Source organism: Puma concolor, chromosome D1 (genome assembly GCF_028749965.1).
Source record: "Puma concolor isolate L17-30 chromosome D1, mPumCon1.1.hap2, whole genome shotgun sequence".
Taxonomy (NCBI): Eukaryota; Metazoa; Chordata; class Mammalia; order Carnivora; family Felidae; genus Puma; species Puma concolor.
The window spans coordinates 100678034-100697536 of record NC_141676.1 but is presented as its reverse complement, the minus strand read 5'-3'; the positions used below and the strand labels follow the sequence as shown (position 1 = coordinate 100697536).

Genomic DNA, 19503 nt, shown 5'->3' with positions numbered 1-19503 from the left:
GGTGGTAAGAAACCATGTACTTTGGAGGGAGAAAAAACTGAGTACAAGCCACATTTCTGCCCTTTTGCTATCAACATTCCACTGAGTGCAAGCTAATTGACTTCTCTGAGTCTCAATATCCTTATCTAAAAGGGAATATTGGGACACCTGGGTGGCTCACTTAGTTGAGAGTTCGACTTTGGCTCAGGTCATGATCGCGAGTTCCTGAGTTCAAGCCCCACATAGGGCTGTCTGCTGTGAGTGCTTCAGATCCTCTGCCTTCCCTCTCCCTGCCTCTCCCCCACTCATGCTCGCTCTCTCTCTCTTAAAAATAAATAAAAACATGAAAGAAAAATAAAAAGGAGGGGTGCTTGGGTGGCTCAGTCAGTTAAGCGTCCCAACTTCGGCTCAGTTCATGATCTTGTAGTTCTTGAGTTCAAGCCCCATGTTGGGCTCTGTGCTGACAGCTTGGAGCCTGGAGCCTGCTTTGGATTCTGTGTCTCCTGTCTTTCTCTGCCCCTCCCCCTCTCGCACTCTTTTTCTTTCTTTCTCTTAAAAATAAACATTAAAAAATTTTTAAAAAAAGAAAAAGGAATTTTAATGTGACCTTCAAAATTTATAGTGAGGATTAATTAACGTGTTGTGTCAACTATACTCAAATAAAACATTTTTTTTAAAAAGGGACCTGACATTATTGACTACTTATATGTATGTAGATAAATACGGTTATTTATATGTATACAAGTAATGTTATTTATTTATATATCTTAATTTACCTAATATGCCAAATAAAGACCATTATCCTTACGGAAAAGATTTGAGACAATTCAGAGAAATCATCGAAGACTAGCTTTGGGGGGGAGGTAATAGTATATTTTCATATATGGTATGAAGTGAGGGTCAACTGCATTCTATTGCATGTGGATACCTGGTTTTCCGAGCATCACTTGTTGAAAAGACTGTCTTTTCCCCCCATTAAATGGTCTTGGCACCGTGGTCAAAACTCATGTGACCAGGGGCTCCTGGCTGGCTCAGTCAGGGGAACATGTGACTCTTGATCTCGGAGTTGTGAGTTTGAGCCCCGTGTTGGGTGTGCACATTACTTAAAAATAAAATCTTTTAAAAAAAAAGGCATGTGACCAGGTATGCAGCAGTTTATTACTAGACTCAGCTCTATTCCATTAGTCTGTATGTCTGTCTTTATGCCAGTACCACACTGTTTTGATTAATTACTGTACATCTGTGGTAAACTTTGAAAGCAGGAAATTTGGAGTTCTCCGGTTTTGTTCTTTCTCAGGATTATTTTGGCTACTCAGGATCCCCTCAGATTCCGTATGAATTTTAAGATGAGCTTTTCTATTTTTGCAAAAAAATGTTATTGGGATGTTGATGGAAATTGCACTGAATCTGTAGATCACTTTGGTAGTATTGACATTTTAACAGTGTTAAGTCTTCTAACCCGTGAACACGAGATATGTTTCCTTTTATTTAGGTCTTCAATTTCTTTTAGCAGTGTTTTGTAGTTTTCATTGTATAAGTCTTTTACCTCCTTGATTAAGTTAGTTTGTAAGTCCTTTTTTCTTTGTGATGCTATCATAAATAGAATCGTTTTGTAATTGCCTTTTCAGATTGTTCGTGGTTTGTGTATAGAAATTCAGCTGATTTTTGTGTGTTGACTTTATCCTATTACTTTGATGAATTCACTTATTTTAACAAGTGTTTTGTGGTATCATTAGAGTTTTCTACATATAAGATCATATCCTCTGCAAACAGAGATAATCTTACTTCTTCCTTTCCAATTTAGGTGACTTTTATTTCTTTTTTTTACTTAATAGAAGTGGTGAAAGTGGGCATCCTTGCTTCATTCATGACCTTGGAGGGAAAGCTTTCAATCTTTCACTATTGGATATAGTATTCTCTGTGGGTTGGTCAGTACGTGGCTTTTATTAGTACTTCATTCCTTTATATTGCCAAATAATACTCCATTTTGTGGATATACCATATGTCGTTTATCCATTCATCAACTCATGGACATTGGGTGTTTTTCCACCTTCTGAACCCCTGAACCGTAAGATCATGAGCCAAGCGGAAATCAGTTTCAGACGCTTAACTGACTGAGCCACCAAGGTGCACCCTGTATAGACATGTTTTTATTTCTCTTGGATATATACCGAGGAGTGGAATTGCTGGGTCATGTGGTGACTCTATGTTTATATTTTGAGGAACTGGGGCACATGGGCGGCTCAGTCAGTTGAGCGACTTGACTTCAGCTCAGGTCATGATCTCGTGGTTTGTGAGTTTGAGCCCCATGTCAGGCTCTGTGCTGACAGCTCGGAGCCGGCTTCTGATTCTGTGTCTCCCCCTCTCTCTGCCCCTTCCCCACTCACACTCTGTCTCTCTCGCTCTTTCAAAAATAAATAAATATTTTTTTAAAAAGAAAAGAAAGAAAGAAAAATTAAACTTTGAGGAACTGCTAGATTGTTTTTTGAGTAGCTGCACCATTTTACACCAGCAATGTTTGATGGATCCAATACCTATATCCTTGTCAACACTTGTTATTGGCTGTCTTTTTGTTATGGGTATCCTCCTGAATTATTTGTTCAAAAATAAATACATAAACTTAAAAAAATTAAAAATAAATAAAACATGATTAACTATTTTATTAACAGGCTTTTACATTTTTATTTTGAGAGAGAGAGAGAGACAGAGCACGAGCAGGGGAGGGGCAGGGAGAGAGGGAGAGAGAGAATCACAGGCAGGCTCCACACTGCTAGCCCAAAGCCCAGCGCGGGGCTCAAACCCACAAACCACGAGATCGTGACCCGAGCCGAAATCCAGAGTGAGATGCTTAACCAACTGAGCTAACCAGGAGCCCCACCTATTTTATTCACAGATTTATTAACAAAGATTCAGAACTTGGAGATAATCTAGACAAAGATGGAGGAGACAGGCTCTCTGTTACATTAATGGCAGACACATAAATTATGAATACAGCTGATCGGAGGAGCGGTTAAGCAACGGCTATGAAAATTTTCGACTCCTTTGCCCCTCCATCCAACAATTCCACTTCTAGGAAAGTATCCTCTGGGTAGTCTCAGCCAAGTCATGAAAAATGTATGAGGGTAGGTTAAGCATCCTTAAGTCAGGCTCAGCGGGGTAAGCGCCTGACTCTTGGTTTCTGCTCAGGTCATGGTCTCATGGCTGGTGAGTTTGAGTCCCGCCTGAGGCTCTGCACTGACAGTGCTTGGGGTTCTCTCTCCCTCTCTGCCCCTCCCCCGTTCACGCTGTCTGTCTCTGTCTCTGTTTCTCTCAAAAGAAATAAACTTAAAAAATATGTACGAGGGTGGACTGGGAGAGGGGAGATTGGGAAGAGAATTTAAAAGAAAAAATGTATGAGGGTGTTCATTCCAACATGTGTTAGCAAAAAACTAGAGGCAGCAAGCCAAATACTCCTCAACAGGAGAATTTAGAAAGAGGTCCAAAGTAAATTAATTGGAAGGGGCTGGTTGTAACCGTATGTATCTGGTATGATCATGACTCCCTTTAGGTACGTTCATGTTATACACCCACATATCCACACACGCGTACTCTATCTCAATCTATAGAATGGTTGCCTCAGAGTGTCACCTGGGGAATTCAAATGGGCAGCTTGGACTTCCTGTACTGTTTCACTTTATTTCCGTGAGTGGATATCACTTTTATGAATTTTTAAAAAAGAGTTAATTCAAGTGCAGTTGTTAAAAAAGCAGATGGCAAATAAACTTTTAAAAAGATCTTCTGAGCATTGAGTAGGGTATAGAATTGTTGAATCATTATGTGACATGCTTGAAACTAGTGTAGTACTGTATATAAGAAAAAAAGAAAAAGAAAAGACAAAAAGAGTTCGAATTCTCCTAGGTTCTCAGCCTCTGCCTCTCACTCTACCCTCGTGCTAGGCTTGTTCAGCCATTCTCACCCTCTCGCATTACACTCCTGTGATTCATCCAGTCTTCCTACCATCCCTCATATCTCAAGCCAAAAGAGTCCAGTAAATCTTGACTTCTTTCCTTTCCCTCACCATTCACATCCAGTTGGTCACTGCCGTTGACTCTACCCCAAAAGTGTGAGTCATGTTCCCTTCTTCTGTCTCCTTCTTTCCTCAGGAATAGCCTTTGTCATTCTCTCACCAGTAATCTCAAAAAGCCTTCTAAATGGTCCCTGAGTCTCCTGTCTCCTTCCTGGTGGTGAATCCTCGGTGTCCCCAGAAGTACCTCAGAAGCTTCTTTGGTTGCCTACTAATTGTAGAATAAAGTGTTCAGCCCTTAAATGTTGGTTATTTAAAAATATTACTGAACCCTTGAATGTGCCTGGCGTCATGTTGGACACTTAGGATATAACTGCTGAGTAGAAGCAGACTCAGGCCTGCTCTCCAAGGTTTCCAACCCATTGACCCCTTCACAGCGAGGTCCTTGCCTCACGACTTTCTATCTAGTGGCAGAGATAAGTACTCTGAAGAATGAAATCAAGTGCACAGGGTGGGTAGCTGGTGGCAGGGAGCCTCCTCTAGATAGAGTGGTCAGGAAAGGATTTTCTTGAAGAGATGACATTAAATAAAGCTGAGGCCTGAGTAATGACAAGAAGGAGCGAGTCATGTGACAAGTAGAGTAAAAGCCCTCAATGCAGAAGAAACAGCACAGAAAAAAGCCCTAAAGTGGGAATACCTTTGGTGTGTTTATTGTCTGTCTCTTCCATGAAATAAAAGCTCCATAAATACTTTTTGCCTGTCTCGTTCACCTCTGTATTCCCAGGCTGTGTCTGGCACAGCAGAACGATGGAAAGAAAATGTGGGATATAGTAGGTGCTCAGGAAATATTCGTTGCATGAGTGAATGAATCGTCCACAACAGAAGAGATTGCTCCCGCAGTATTTTATACTGTACCTTTATTTGGATACTTTCACAGTGTGTGACTTGGGTACCTGTTGGCCTCTCTCTGCCAAGAGCTGGAGAATGGGGGCCGTTCTTTGTTCAAATTCATCTTTGTTCTCCCCATTACTGACACAGTATTTAATCTCGCTTTAAGCCCTCCAGTGAAAGTAGAGTTGAACACTCAGTCTAAGTATAAAAATGAACTTTTTCTATGGAAATAAGTATGTTTTTCCAGTGTCTTTTTCTGCCTAGGAATCCACAACAATCTAAAATTCCTAGGAAAAAATTTCTTGGGGAAAATCAGTGTTGTGTGGGGAAAGAAAAGATGTTTGCCATTGTCTTAATTGGCTTGTAAGCTCTTCTATTGGAGGCTTGAGTTGTATACTTAGGTTGAATTCTAACTGGAACACAGTTGTGTCCAAAGAATGTGTCTGAAGACTGAACCTTCTGCTTGCATTGAAACCAAATGATCTCCCTTAGAAATTCTCTAAGTGAAATAAAAATCAGGCAACTAATAGTAACTTTCCACTCTTCTCAAAAAATTATCAGGGACATAGAAGAATTTTAAAATATGAAAAAGCAACCGCAAGAACAAAGTGAAAGGTAGACAGGGTCCCATCCCCCAGAAGTAATCCTTGTCAACATTTAAACCCAGATAGCCTCCCAGGCATGACACACAGTCCCCAAATTACACTGAGGTTGCATCTCTAAATATGCTTCATAGCACAAAGGGTGTGACTGTTGGAATTGTGCGTGTGATCCTAGCACAACAGACACCCTTGTCTTGATATCTGTTAATAATACCAAAAACAATATTGCAATGAAAGAATATTGTTGACTTCATAAAAATGTAAAGAATATGGGCTATTTTGGGGCTCCTGGGTGGCTCAGCTGGTTATGATACTGGCTCAAGTAGTGATCTTGATGTCCTAAGATGAAGCCTGCTGTCAGGTGCTCAGTCTCTCAAAGTAAATATATATATATATGATTTTTTTTTTTAAGATTTTACTTTTAAGTAATCTCCACACCCAACATGGGGCTCGAACTTAACAACCCCGAGATCAAGAGTCACATGCTCTACTGACTGGGCCAGCCAGGCGCCCCCAACATTAGCTATTTCTAGTGTCAAAGTAGTGGAATTGCCCCATCCCTTTAATGCAAGGAGACAGTTCAGAAGGACTTTCACCATCTATGCCCACAACTTATATAAATGTTATTTTTATAATGGCACCTGGATGGCTCCGTCGGTTAAGCATCTGACCAGCTCAGGTCATGATCTCACAGTCTTTGAGTTCAAGCCCTGCATCAGGGTCTCTGCTCTCAGTACAGAGCCCGCTTTGGATTCTCTATGCCCCTCCCCCACTCATATTCTCTCTCTCTCTCTCTCTCTCTCTCTCTCTCTCTCTCTGTCAAAAATAAACATTAAAAAACTAGTAAGTGTAGGGGCGCCTGGGTGGCTCAGTCGGTTGAGCGTCTGACTTCGGCTCAGGTCATGATCTTGCGGTCCGTGAGTTCGAGCCCCGTGTCGGGCTCTGTGCTGACAGCTCAGAGCCTGGAGCCTGCTGATTCTGTCTCCTTCTCTCTCTGACCCTCCCCCCATTCATGCTCTGTCTCTCTCTGTCTCAAAAATAAATAAACGTTAAAAAAAATTAAAGAACTAGTAAGTGTAATTTTTGTAAACTAAAATCAGAAATGCTCATTAATGTCATGAGACTAAGTGAGTAAGCACCTCTCAAGCGTACTACTCCATACGCTCACTATAACAACAACAAAAGAGAGTTCCGTGCTAGGGGCTTATTGCTAGCCATTCTTTTAAATTTTAGGGAAGTATCTATGTGAGTGTGAAGTTAGAGAACCCAGTTACCCCATTAACCTATAAACAAAAATGGGATCATGGTTGAAGCTCTGTAGTCCAAGGTTCAGAGCTTGTCATGCTAGCAGTGACCTCGGGTGTGGTGTTTAAATTCACTGAGCCTAGATTTACTGACCTGAAAATGCAGCTGGTGACCCCTGCCTCATGTGGGCATTAAGACCACGAAGTGAAATAACACATACAACCTATCTGTGTACATAAGAGCATAGAAAACAGTTTGGTGGTGTGTGTGTGTGGTTTTTTTTTTTTTTCACTTAATCGTGAACATTTTCCATATTGGTAGATCTGAGCCTGTGTCATCCTAATGGCTAGTTAATGCTAATTCTTGGCTAGTCTTTAATGCAGTTCACCCCCGAGCAGCCTCTGGCAGAGCTCTTCTCTAGCTCAAGCATTTTTCTTTTGATTTTTTTAAATGTTTGTTTATTTTTGAGAGAGAGAGAGCATGAGCAGGGGAGGGGCAGAGAGAGAGGGAGACACGGAATCCGAAGCAGGCTCTAGGCTCCGAGCTGTCAGCACAGAGCCCGACGCGGGGCTGGAACCCACAAACTGTGAGATCCTGACCTGAGCCAAAGTCGGACGCTCAACTGACTGAGCCACCCAGGCGCCCCTCAAGCATTTCTTTAATACCAGGCAGTCTCCTGTTGACTGCGCCCTCACTACCTTGGTGCCTTCTGTCCGACAGGTGTTAACGGCTTGAGGATGCTGGGGATTCTTCACGATGCGGTCGTGTTCCTGATTGAGCAGCTCTCTGGTGCCAAGCACTGCAGGAATTACAAATTCCGTTTCCACAAACCGGAGGAGGCCAACGAACCCCCCCTGAACCCTCATGGCTCGGCCAGGGCCGAAGTTCACCTGAGGCAAGTTCCATTCTCTTTCGGAAGCAGGTTCGGGTCCCTATATTTTTACGTATGATGGCATTATTTTCCCACGCGACCTTTGAGATTTCCAGCGTCAAAGCTGTCCACTGCTTCTGTTAAAGCCTTTCTGTTACAACACGTTTTCATCTTTTGGCTCCAGGAAGTCAGCATTTGACATGTTTAACTTCCTGGCTTCTAAACATCGGCAGCCTCCCGAATACAACCCTAATGATGAGGAGGAGGAGGAGGTACAGCTGAAGTCCGCTCGGTAAGTCTGGAGTTGAAGGGTCGTTAGGAACACTCTTTGCTCCCCTCTACTCTGGCTGTTCAGGGCACTGTGCGGGTTTGCTCGCGTCACAGTTTCCCAGATAACATCTAAGAAGACTATGAAATACAGTTTGTGTCAAGGTAGCAGCATTGCTTCTTGGCCCTTTGGCTGAGATCAAGCATAAAGTAGCAGTAAGCGGGCTGGCACAGAGAGAAATGTGTTGGAGAGGAGAAATTCAGACAACGCTAAGAGGCCATTTTTCATTTTCTTTAACCAAAGTGTATATACCCTGTCAGCTCTGGACGTACCACCATAGTCCCCATGGTCAAGTACTATGTATATTATAGGCCTAATTTTTTTTAACATTTATTTATTTTTGAGACAGAGAGAGACAGAGCATGAACGGGGGAGGGTCAGAGAGAGGGAGACACAGAATCTGAAACAGGCTCCAGGCTCTGAGCTGTCAGCACAGAGCCCGACGCGGGGCTCGGACTCACGGACCGCGAGATCGTGACCTGAGCCGAAGTTGGCTGCTTAACCGACTGAGCCACCCAGGCGCCCCAATTATAGGCCTAATTTTATAAGACACTTGTTGTGCTTGGCACTGAGCAAAGAGAACAGTGCAGTCATATTCTCTAGGAACCTTTGATCCAAGACTCAAAACTGATTATCTCCTGAAGAGAACTCATTAGTAATATGCCTGTCTCTTTAGGAGGGCAACAAGTATGGACCTGCCGATGCCCATGCGTTTCCGGCATTTAAAGAAGACTTCTAAGGAGGCAGTCGGTGTCTATAGGTATGGCTAAAATTGTAGAAAGAACTATATGAAACTTATCATTTTCCAAAGTCAAAGGGAACCAAATGCTGGAATGACCCCCCCCCTTTCAGTAAGTGAGGTTTTTCTCGCTATTGTTGATGGAACCTGATGTTCTGAGATCCTGTACTTCCTTGCGTTGAACAAGGAACTTAACATAGTGAGCATAGTAGCATACTGCTACTTCTAGTATGTTATTGAGTGGAAGAAATCTTTCCTTGGCCATTTGTTAAAACAATGAATATACTCCTCAAATCAAGTGGGTCCAGATTCTTTTTTTCTCTTCAAGTGTCTGTCCTTCCTGGGGAACTAACAGACCAGGAGGCTTTAGTCATTTATTCATGTGTTCACACAGTTAACCAGATTTGCAAAATCCATGGCTGATCTCTTTTCCGTCTTTATGCCCTAGGTCTCCCATTCACGGCCGGGGTCTTTTCTGTAAGAGAAACATCGATGCGGGTGAGATGGTGATTGAGTATGCTGGCAATGTCATCCGTTCCATCCAGACTGACAAGCGAGAGAAGTATTATGACAGCAAGGTGAGTGGCCCGCTTTCACCGGCCCACTTCTGGTGTTGCATGTGGAAAGGGGCCATCGACTACAAATACGATCCCTACAGCCCAAAAGAAATAGGATATTTTATTACTTTGAACATCTTTTTTTTTTTTTTTTTACACCTTTAAAATCTATGGTGGGCCCCAGGAAAAGCTCAGAATCTGCCTTAAGGATTGGTACCCAAAGAAAATCTTTGTAGGTTTGTCTGAGTGGACCAAAATCACACGGCGACACGACGTTTTAGGCTTCTCCTTCCCGTGGAGACATTAAGAAACCTCTAGTGCGGCGGCTGGAGTATTGGAGGTTGTTACGGAAGGATCTTGAGAGATGGGAGGCACTTTCCTAGAAGGAACTTTTCTCGGCAGCGGCTGTCGGGCACAGCAGAAGAAGGTTGGGAGGTGGTCCCCGGCCCGAGCTGTGCTAAGTAACAAGGTCTCCTTTCTCCTTCACGCGTAGGGCATCGGTTGCTACATGTTCCGAATTGATGACTCCGAGGTGGTGGACGCCACCATGCATGGAAACGCTGCACGCTTCATCAACCACTCCTGTGAGCCCAACTGCTACTCTCGGGTCATCAACATCGATGGGCAGAAGCACATTGTCATCTTTGCCATGCGCAAGATCTACCGCGGGGAGGAACTCACTTACGACTATAAGTTCCCCATCGAGGATGCCAGCAACAAGCTACCCTGTAACTGTGGTGCCAAGAAATGCCGGAAGTTCCTAAACTAAGGCTGCTCCTCTCCCCCGGTGGTGGAGTACGAGGACCCGGGGCCATCCAAAGCGATGCTGAAGGCCTTTGCCAGCAGCTAGGAGTTCCAGGATTGAGTGGGCACGGTTTGAGGGGCCTCCGTGATGGCCGGGCTCCCTTACGTACGTCCCACGTTCGCATTATACATGTGATCGCGGTCCTGGAGAGAGAGATGAGGTCTCAAAGAAAAGCTCCGTGACCGGCTTTCTTCTGGGGCCCCTTCTGATTGTATGCCGTTAAAGAGTGGAAGTGGGGTCGCGAGCAGACTTGCCTGGAAGGAGCCTGTAGAGGGTTAGTTACGTTGGGAGATTGGGCCTGAGTGTCTCCTCAGAGAGAAGTTGCCATCCCCGCCTTGGCCCTTTCCCAAGCACTATACGCGAGGGGTCAGGCAGGGCCCCAAATAATAGAGTCGGTCGGATGCCTGATAGTGTGCCAGCCGGGCCCAGCCTGTAGCCATCTGTTGAACAAACAGAGAAGGTCTGGTGGTTTTCCCTCCTACCCTCCCGCTTGAGAGTTCACTTCTGGTTGGGAGACAGGATTCTTAGCACCTTTGGTGTCAAAAGGCTGTCTTGGGGTTGTGCCAATTAATCACCAAACATTGAGCCTGTGGGCTTTAAGTGGGAGCGTTCCCCCCATGAGCCTTATCTCAGCCAATGACCTTTCTTGACGATGGGAGTGGCTTCCCTCTCATTCCTTCTCCTCACTCCACTTTCTTCGTTTCCCCTGTCTCATCCCACCGCTTTCCCGATCTTTCTGGGTGGTAGAGAGGAGTGACTCCCTGCTCAAGGACACCCCCTGTTGGGCATAGTACGTGCCTACGAACCGATCCCTGAGCCTGTAAGCACTCCCAGTGGGGAAGTGGACAGGAGCCATTGGCCGTAACCAGACAGAATTCGGAGTTTCCATAAGGCTCCGCTGAGAGTTTTAAAGAAATATATGTAGCATGATTTTTTAGAAGAGGAAAAAGATTATTTACATAGGATCTGAATCATGCAACAACCAGAGTATCACAACCAGGACAAACCCCTGGGCCCCCTTCCTAGGACATGGTGACTTTATTTTCCCCTTGTTGAGACATAGGAAGACTTCATTTTTAAACGGTCGGTGTCCAGTTGAAGGCAGAACACTAATCAGATTTCAAGGCCCAAAACTTGGGGACTAGACCACCTTGTATCGAGGGACCTCTGCCACCTGCGCAAAATCCACAGATTAAGTAAATTAAATGACACTACTGCCCTGATTACTCCTTAGGATGTGGTCAAAACAGCATCAAATGTTTCTTCTCTTCCTTTCCCCAAGACGGTGTCCTGAACCTGTTAAATTAAGTCATTGGATTTTACTCTGTTCTGTTTACAGTTTACTATTTAAGGTTTTATAAATGTAAATATATTTTGTATATTTTTCTATGAGAAGCACTTCATAGGGAGAAGCACTTACGACAAGGCTATTTTTTAAACCGCGGTATTATCCTAATTTAAAAGAAGATCGGTTTTTAATAATTTTTTATTTTCATAGGATGAAGTTAGAGAAAATATTCAGCTGTACACACAAAGTCTGGTTTTTCCTGCCCAACTTCCCCCTGGAAGGTGTACTTTTGTTGTTTAATGTGTAGCTTGTTTGTGCCCTGTTGACATAAACGTGTCCTGGGTTTGCTCTTTGACAATAAATGGAAAAGGAAGGTCACCCAACTCCATTGGGCCACTCCCCTCCTTCCCGTGTTGAAGCTCCTCAAAAGGCTGTGGGAGTATCCTGACACAGCAGTGCCCCCCTTCTTTCCTGCACTCGCTCTCTCCTTTCTGGGACCAGCTCAGAGCGGCGAGAGGTGTGATCTACATTTCCCTCATCTTTCCCTACTTCAGAGATAGCAACCAAGTTGAATGGCAACCTGACATTTTCCATCACCATCTGCCTCATCGGTCACCTCGTTCCCTTTCCGTCTGCCCGCCAGGTCCTCATACCTGCAAAGAACCCACGGATCCCCCTGTGCCCTCTTTCGGGGCAGCCCGTTGAAACTGAAGCACAGTCTGACCACTCACGATAAAGCAGATTTTTCTCTGCCTCTGTCGGCCACTGGGTTTCAGAGCAGTGCGGTCCAGTAGAGGGCAGGGCGCCCTTTTCTCCCACGAGAAGCCCATTCCTATGGAAGTCTAGCAAAGCAATACGACCCAGCCCTGCGTTCTCTGCCCCAGGACTCATGGCTCTGCTGTGCCTTCCACCCTGGGCTTCCTGTTCTTCCGTGACCTTAAGAACTGTGTCTGGTGGCTTTGCTGGAACATTGTCACTGTGTTCGCTGTCATGCAGGGAGCCCAGCACTGTGGCCAGGATGGCAGAGACTTCCTTGTCATCGTGGAGAAGTGCCAGCAGGGGACTGGGGAAAAACACTCTACCCAGACCTCGCCTCCCTTCCTCCTTTGCCCGTGAACAAGATACGGTGGCCCTAGGGGTCCCACTAGTGTCTGGTTTCCTTTATTATTGCACTGTGTGAGGTTTTTTTGTAAATCCTTTTACTCCTTTTTTTTCTTTTTTCTTTTTTTTTTTTTTAAGGAAAAAAAAAAAAAAAAACCTTAAGCTGCATTTGTTACTGAAACGATTAATGCACTGATGGGTCGTGAATTCACCTTGAGAAAGACCCAAAGGCCAGTCAGGGGTTGGGGGAGACTCAGCTAAATAGACCTAGTCACTGCCCTGCTAGGCCATGCTGTACTGTGAGCCCCCTCCTCGTTCTCTTTCTACCAATCCCAAACCCTGAGGCCAGAGGAGGGACCACGTCTTTCCTTCTCTTGCCAGCTGCAGATGGTTTGCCTTGCCTTTTCACTCCCCGTCAACCATAGAAACGAGTAATTCCTCTTCTAGCTCAGCCTCGAGTCCATTGCCAAAATTCAGCATACCTGCCAGCAACTTGGGGAATAAGCTAAGGTTTCCCTACAAGAGGGAAAGAAGGCAAAACAAAAACAAAAACAAAACACGGCCTATCTGTCTCCAAAAACACCCGAGTTTGTTTTGAAAGTGACCAAGGGAATCTCCGCACAAAAGTGCAGACCGAGGAACTGTGGTGAGTCATTCCCAGGAACCCCCCAAGGGGCATCCCGAATCCCTAAGGAGTAACACAGCTGCAAGCCTGGTCAGTTCTCAGTGAGAGAGCCAGCTCCCTTACAGCTTTGCTGCTAGAACCTGTTGTGGCTGCATTTCCTGGTGGCCAGTGACAACTGTGTGACCAGAACAGCTGCATGGCGCTGACCCTATGGCCGGAACTTGGTCCCCTGGCTCCCTCTGTTACCGTCCACCACCTCCAGCACAGCCCTCCTGGTTTTAGACCAATCACCAGAATTCAGGGGGAAGCCCTGGCAGCTAGATGTAAGATTTCAACCAGACTCCTTTGCCGGGATACGGTCCGCCACCCCGCTTGCCTCTGTCAACCCCCTCCCGGCCCCCCCACCCCACCTCACCCCACCCCTCCCCTCCCCGGCCAACGCAGTGAGCACCATGCAGCTCCCTTGATTTAAAAAATACAACAACAACAACATAAAAACAAAAAACAAAAAAAAAAAACCACAAAAAACAAAAAACAAAAAAAATCTTTTAATGAATGTATCTTTCTAAAGGACTGACGTTCAATCAAATATCTGAAAATACTAAAGGTCAAAACCTTGTCAGATGTTAACTTTTAAGTTTGATTTGGGATTTTTCTTTTTTTTTAACTAGAAATCGAGTTTGGGTTTTTCTTGGTTTTGGTTTTTTTTTTTTTTTTTTTTTCTTTTTAAAGGAAAAGCGGGTCATTGCAAAGGGCTGGGTGTAATTTTATGTTGCATTTCCTTCATTTTAAAGCAATACAAGGTTATCGAGCAGATGGTTTTGTGCCGAATCATGAATACCAGTCAAGTCTCACACTCTGAAAACTTGCAACTTTTTTTGTTTTGGTTTTCAAATAAATATAAATATGATATATATAGGAACTAATATAGTATTGCACCATGTAACAAAGCCTAGTTCAGTCCATGGCTTTTAATTCTCTTAACACTATAGATAAGGATTGTGTTACAGTTGCTATAGTAGTGGCAGGAAAGTGTCAGTCTGGCGCTCCTCTGATCCTCCGAAACCGGGGCGGGGGGGGGGGGGGAGACCCAAACCATAAAGGGACCGGGGAACGACCCATTCCTAGGATCAGAGAGAAATGCAGAAATGGTGTCACCTGGATTTTTTCTGCCCATGAATGTTGCCAGTCAGTACCTGTGCTCCTCGTTTCTCTATTTTTGGTTATGAATGTTGGGGTTACCACCTGCATTTAGGGGAAAATTGTGTTCTGTGCTTTCCTGGTATCTTGTTCCGAGGTACTCTAGTTCTGTCTTTCAACCAAGAAAATAGACTTGTGGTGTTTCTTTTATTGAACTTTTAACAGTCTCTTTAGTAAATACAGGTAGTTGAATAATTGTTTCAAAAGCTCAACAGATGACAAGCTTCTTTTCTAGAAATAAGACATTTCTTGACAACTTTATCATGTATAACAGATCTTTTGGTTTTTTTCCTTGTGTTCTTCCAAGCTTCTGGTTAGAGAAAAAGAGAAAAAAAAAAAAAAAAAGGAAAAAAATGTGTCTAAAGTCCATCAGTGTTAACTCCCTGTGACAGGGATGAAGGAAAATACTTTAATAGTTCAAAAAATAATAATGCTGAAAGCTCTCTACGAAAGACTGAATGTAAAAGTAAAAAGTGTACATAGTTGTAAAAAAAAAAAAAAAGGAGTTTTTAAACATGTTTATTTTCTATGCACTTTTTTTTATTTAAGTGATAGTTTAATTAATAAACATGTCAAGTTTATTGCTGCACACGATCAAACTTTCTTTTGGCTTTGGGTGGGGTGGAGGAACCAGAGCAGCTAGTGGCCTGTGACCTGACTGCAAAGTACCTTCCACAGTCCTTTCTTTTAAGGTGGAATCCTTGAATCTCTCTGCCTCGCCTTCCTCCGGGCACCAGGCCCCACCCCACACTGACCCTGAACGGTGTTTTCTTCCCTCCCTCATCGATGGTGTGTGTTCGGGACCTAATTAATCCTGGGTATGACGAGGGCATAAAGAGGACAACGGAAGAGCTTTATCTCCTGCATAGCCCCTCTTTTTTTTTTTTTTTTTTTTTTTAAGCCACGGGGCGATCAAGAGGACTTCTAATGACTTCCTCCCAATCTATGAATGTAATAAAATGAAGGCATTTCAGGAAGCATCCCCTCTCGCTCCACCTTAAGGCAGAAATTGGATTTATTTACTCTGTTCGTTCCCCCTAGGACTGGGGTAGGGAGTTAAGAAACATTTTTAAATATTTTGCCAAGCCAGAGTTGCTAACCCCAGGCCAAATGAGGTTGGGTTTACGTTACAGCCAAGGATTGCAAGACACTCCTCATGGGGGATGGACCTCAAACAGAACCTCTGCCCTCCAGATGAGCTGGCTGTGAGGCTCAGCCCCCTTCCCCCCTCCCCCTCTATCCTGACTCACCTCGGAGTTGGGAGTGGGGCACCAGCACCATGGGGACTCCCAATGATCAGGCAGTGCTGCAGGCCATCTTCAACCCTGACACCCCATTCGGAGACCTTGTTGGGTTGGACGTGGGAGAGGAAGTGGAGAAGGAAGAAGTAGACGAAGGTGAGTTCGACTTTGAACGGCAGTGTTCCTCTGGTGGCAGAGGATGGTAGTCTCACAAGGCCCCTTGTTCCGTGACCCTTGAATGACGGTTGAGGTTGGAATCAGGTCTACTGATCGTTGGTGCACAGGTTGGGGGCTCGGCAAGAGTTTCTCCGCCAAAAGGAGAAAGCCAGGATTTGTCCTTCAGCCCTCACACCTCTGACCTTCCCTCACCACTTAGTTCACCCCGTAATCCAAGCTCGACTGTACTGGGGCCGCGGGAAGGTGCTAAACTTTCACATCTTTGTCATAACAGGGGCATTTCACTCCCCACAGGATGGAAGGGGTGGGGAGGGGCTCTACTCAACGTTTCTGACCTCGACATGCACAGCCTCAGCAGGCATTCAGGGTTCCACACCGTTCCCAGCCAAGCCCTGAGCCAATCCTACGTCCCAGCCAACCCCTCCGGCTCAGGTCCCGGCTTTCCAAAGCTCGAGCTGGCTTTTGCTTCTTGCTCGCAGCTGCACACCTGTCCCTTCCCTGTTCCCTTCCTGACACAGATGGAGTTTTCCCTCGAGCACAGTTGGAGCAATCCAAGGCCCTGGAGCTGCAAGGGGTGATGGCAGCGGAGGCTGGCGACCTCGGCACGGCCCTGGAGAGGTTTGGCCAAGCCATCAGCCTGCTGCCTGAGCGGGCCTCCGCCTACAACAACCGAGCCCAGGCCCGCCGACTCCAAGGAGATGTGGCAGGTGAGGGGACATGCCCTGGAACTTCCACAGAAGGGACCCTGGGGTCCACAGACCAGAGATGGAGTGGTTGTGGGACTGGGGCCTGGAGGCTGGGACTGTTCTGGAACCTATGTTCTTACCTATAAGAGCTATCCCATGGGCCCTGCTAGTCTCTGGGGGCTATTGGGAAGGTCAAAGAGATCGCATTCCATTCGTTTATGTAACAAACATTTAATGAGAGTCTACTGTTGTAGCGGTGGGCTAGGACAAAGAGGAGAGATAGACCACCCACAGGAACTACTCCTACTCTATGCCGGGTGTCCGGCACTTTCCGTGTAACTTCACAACAACCCCCAAAGGTGTGCGCTATTGGTACCTCCCTTTTATAGAAGAAGACTGTAGCAGAATTGGGGTTTGAAGCAGGTGGTGGGGCTCCAAGGTCTGTGCTCTTAATGCCCCTGTGCTACTGCTTCTCAAGAAGCTCACGGTCCGAGGGGTGGGACAGACCCACAGCCATGAGACAAGCTGAGAAGGTTCAGCACAGTGTCTGCCCCCCACCCCTCACCCCCCACCCCCCGGCCGCCAGGGGTGAGTTTGAAAGGATGAATAGGCTACAGCTGGATGGAGGAGAGGAAGTGGGAGAAGGTACAGGCAGGTAGAGACCCAGAAGGCATGGAAAAGTACAGAGAACTTCAGAACTCCAGGCTGGCTGGAATGGGGAGTGGTGGGAGGGTGGAGTAGAGCCTGGAGAAGTAAACAGGAGCCTGATGGCAACGTTAGGCAGGTTGGACTGTGTCTTGAACACATGGGGAATCATTAAAAGGATTTTAACTGGGGAGTGACCGGATTGAACCTGCTGCCCTTGGGCAACTCTAACTGGAAGGGGGACAATGGGACAGAGAAGGCCATGCTGGAGACCGGAGGGCAGACTGCAGGTGTAAACCACAGAAAACCGTCACGGTGGTTGAGGTGCTCCTGCAGCCAGGAACGCCAGCCTGAAGGGTTTTGAACATTCTGGGAACAGTGGGGGGAACCAAGGACCCCTTCTCCAGGCTTGGTTGCCTGGCTTTGGCAGGAGGGGGCTGAGTGGGGCTGTAAAAGTAGCTGAGGACAGTCTGCAGATAAAAAGCCCAGAGAGGAACAGAGGTGATGCTGCCTGGAAAAGGCTTTCCATTCCTCCAGACCGGCTCCTCCAAGGGAAACCCAGAAACGCTATGATCAGAGAGCTTCTGTGATCAGAGAGCTTCTTTTTTTTTTTTTTTTTTAATGTTTTATTTATTCTTGAGGGAGAGAGAGACAGAGCATGAGCGGGCATGGGGCACAGAGAGAGGGAGACACAGAATCCGAAGCAGGCTCCAGGCTCCGAGCTGTCAGCACAGAGCCTGATGCAGGGCTCGAACCCACGAACCGTGAGATCATGACCTGATCCGAAGTCGGATGCTTAACTGACTGAGCCACCCAGGCGCCCTGATCAGAGAGCTTCTTAACCATCTGGGTGGCCTGGGCAGCCTAGCCCTCGCTGGGTTCTGGGATCAAAACACACAGAGACTGGACAGAGATCAGCCTCTCTGTAGGGTGATGCTGGAGCTTCTCACGCGCCCTGACAGCTCTTTAGACTAGAGAGCATGAGTGACCTGGGCAGAGCCCAGAAAAACTGCAGCTGGGCCCTAAAATACCAACAGCTGCCTGAGTTTGAATTCAGAGTTTAATGCCCAATCCGAGTATTTCATGAGAAGGATAGACATGACAATGTGCGGGGCCAGCCCTGACTCCAAGACCTCCTTTAATGAAAATAGATAGAAAATAAGGAAGATCATGGAGACAAAGAATGAGGAAAGGCAGTCAGCAGGGAGAACAGGTGAGGGAGAAGCCGTTTTAAACATACGTTTTTTAATGTGTATTTACTTTTTTTTTTTAATTTTTGTAACGTTTATTTATTTTTGAGACAGAGAGAGACAGAGCATGAACGGGGAGGGTCAGAGAGAGGGAGACACAGAATCTGAAGCAGGCTCCAGGCTCTGAGCTGTCAGTACAGAGCCCGACGCGGGGCTCGAACTCACGGACCGCGAGATCATGACCTGAGCCGAAGTCGGCCGCTTAACCGACTGAGCCACCCAGGCGCCCCTGTGTATTTACTTTTGAGAGACAGAGCGCGAGAGGGGCAGAGAGAGAGTTGGACCTCAAGCACTCGGGGCTGACAGCACAGAGCCCACTTGGGCTCGAACTCATGAACCATGAGATCATGACCTGAGCCCAAACCGGCTGCTTAATCTGCTGAAGCACCCAAGTGCCCCAGGGAAAAGTTGTTTCAAAGCATACACTGAATAAGGGGAGAGGAATGCCTTCAAAAGGAAAAGAAAGAGAAATGGATTTTATTATACTTGTAAGAAATGGTTGTCAGTACATGATAAATTTGGACTTTGAGATTCAGAGTCAGCCACTTGGCACGTGGTAGATACTTAATAGCCTATGACTGGAAAAAACGGCCTGCTTCTGCTGGACAACGGGCCAGATTCATTACCATAGTGACCATTCAAAATCGTCCCAGCACCCTTCACGTTTTGGTGTATTCGATGGTGAAAGGTGATAGGGACCACAGTCTCAGCTCTGTCACTAAACTGGCTGTGCGGCCCGGGGCAAGTGTGGCCAACTCCTCCAGTGTGCACGTGTGACGAGGAGCAAGGGCAGGCGGGTGTCGGGTGGCCCTGCCCCGGGGCCTCGGTTCTGACCGCCTTCCGTCCCGCAGGCGCCCTGGAGGACCTGGAACGCGCTGTGGCGCTGAGCGGCGGCCGGGGTCGCGCCGCCCGCCAGGGCTTCGTGCAGCGCGGGCTCCTGGCGCGGCTGCAGGGCCGGGACGACGACGCCCGCAGGGACTTCGAGCGGGCGGCGCGGCTGGGCAGCCCGTTCGCGCGGCGCCAGCTGGTGCTGCTCAACCCCTATGCCGCGCTGTGCAACCGCATGCTGGCCGACATGATGCGGCAGCTGCGCGCGCCCCGCAACGGCCGCTGAGACGATCCAATAAAGCTGCCGGCTCTCTCCCACTCGCGTCCGTGTCTGCGTCCAGCCGCCGGCCCCGCAGCGGCAGGGCTCTTCGTGGTCGGCCGGGGTCCGGAGAGCTGGGCGGGGCGGGGCGGGAAGGGGAGGGGGCGGGTGGGCATGCTCGGG

At 46.7% G+C, this 19503-nt stretch overlaps 2 protein-coding genes across 10 annotated transcripts in view; both read left to right on the top strand.

Moving 5' to 3' along the window:
- The window catches only part of KMT2A (lysine methyltransferase 2A), an 84824-nt gene extending 70001 nt beyond the window's left edge, over positions 1-14823 (top strand). For 5 of the 9 annotated variants that reach the window (XM_086678977.1, XM_086678978.1, XM_086678975.1 and 2 more), the window contains 5 exons: positions 7441-7615; positions 7776-7883; positions 8596-8679; positions 9107-9236; positions 9709-14823. In XM_086678977.1, the coding sequence (XP_086535103.1) occupies positions 7441-7615; positions 7776-7883; positions 8596-8679; positions 9107-9236; positions 9709-9984 (773 nt within the window). In that variant the 3' untranslated portion in view covers positions 9985-14823. Of the gene's footprint in view, positions 1-7440; positions 7620-7775; positions 7884-8595; positions 8680-9106; positions 9237-9708 lie in introns of all 9 variants that reach the window. The other 4 variants (XM_086678976.1, XM_086678984.1, XM_086678981.1 and 1 more) reach the window with 1 other exon arrangement.
- Positions 14824-15413: 590 nt separating this feature from the next.
- On the top strand, positions 15414-19379 carry TTC36 (tetratricopeptide repeat domain 36). The gene is made up of 3 exons (XM_025929076.2): positions 15414-15631; positions 16171-16359; positions 19085-19379. The coding sequence occupies exons 1-3, from the start codon at positions 15514-15516 to the stop codon at positions 19345-19347; spliced, it is 570 nt and encodes a 189-aa protein (XP_025784861.1). The 5' UTR covers positions 15414-15513; the 3' UTR covers positions 19348-19379.
- Positions 19380-19503: the final 124 nt, after the last annotated feature.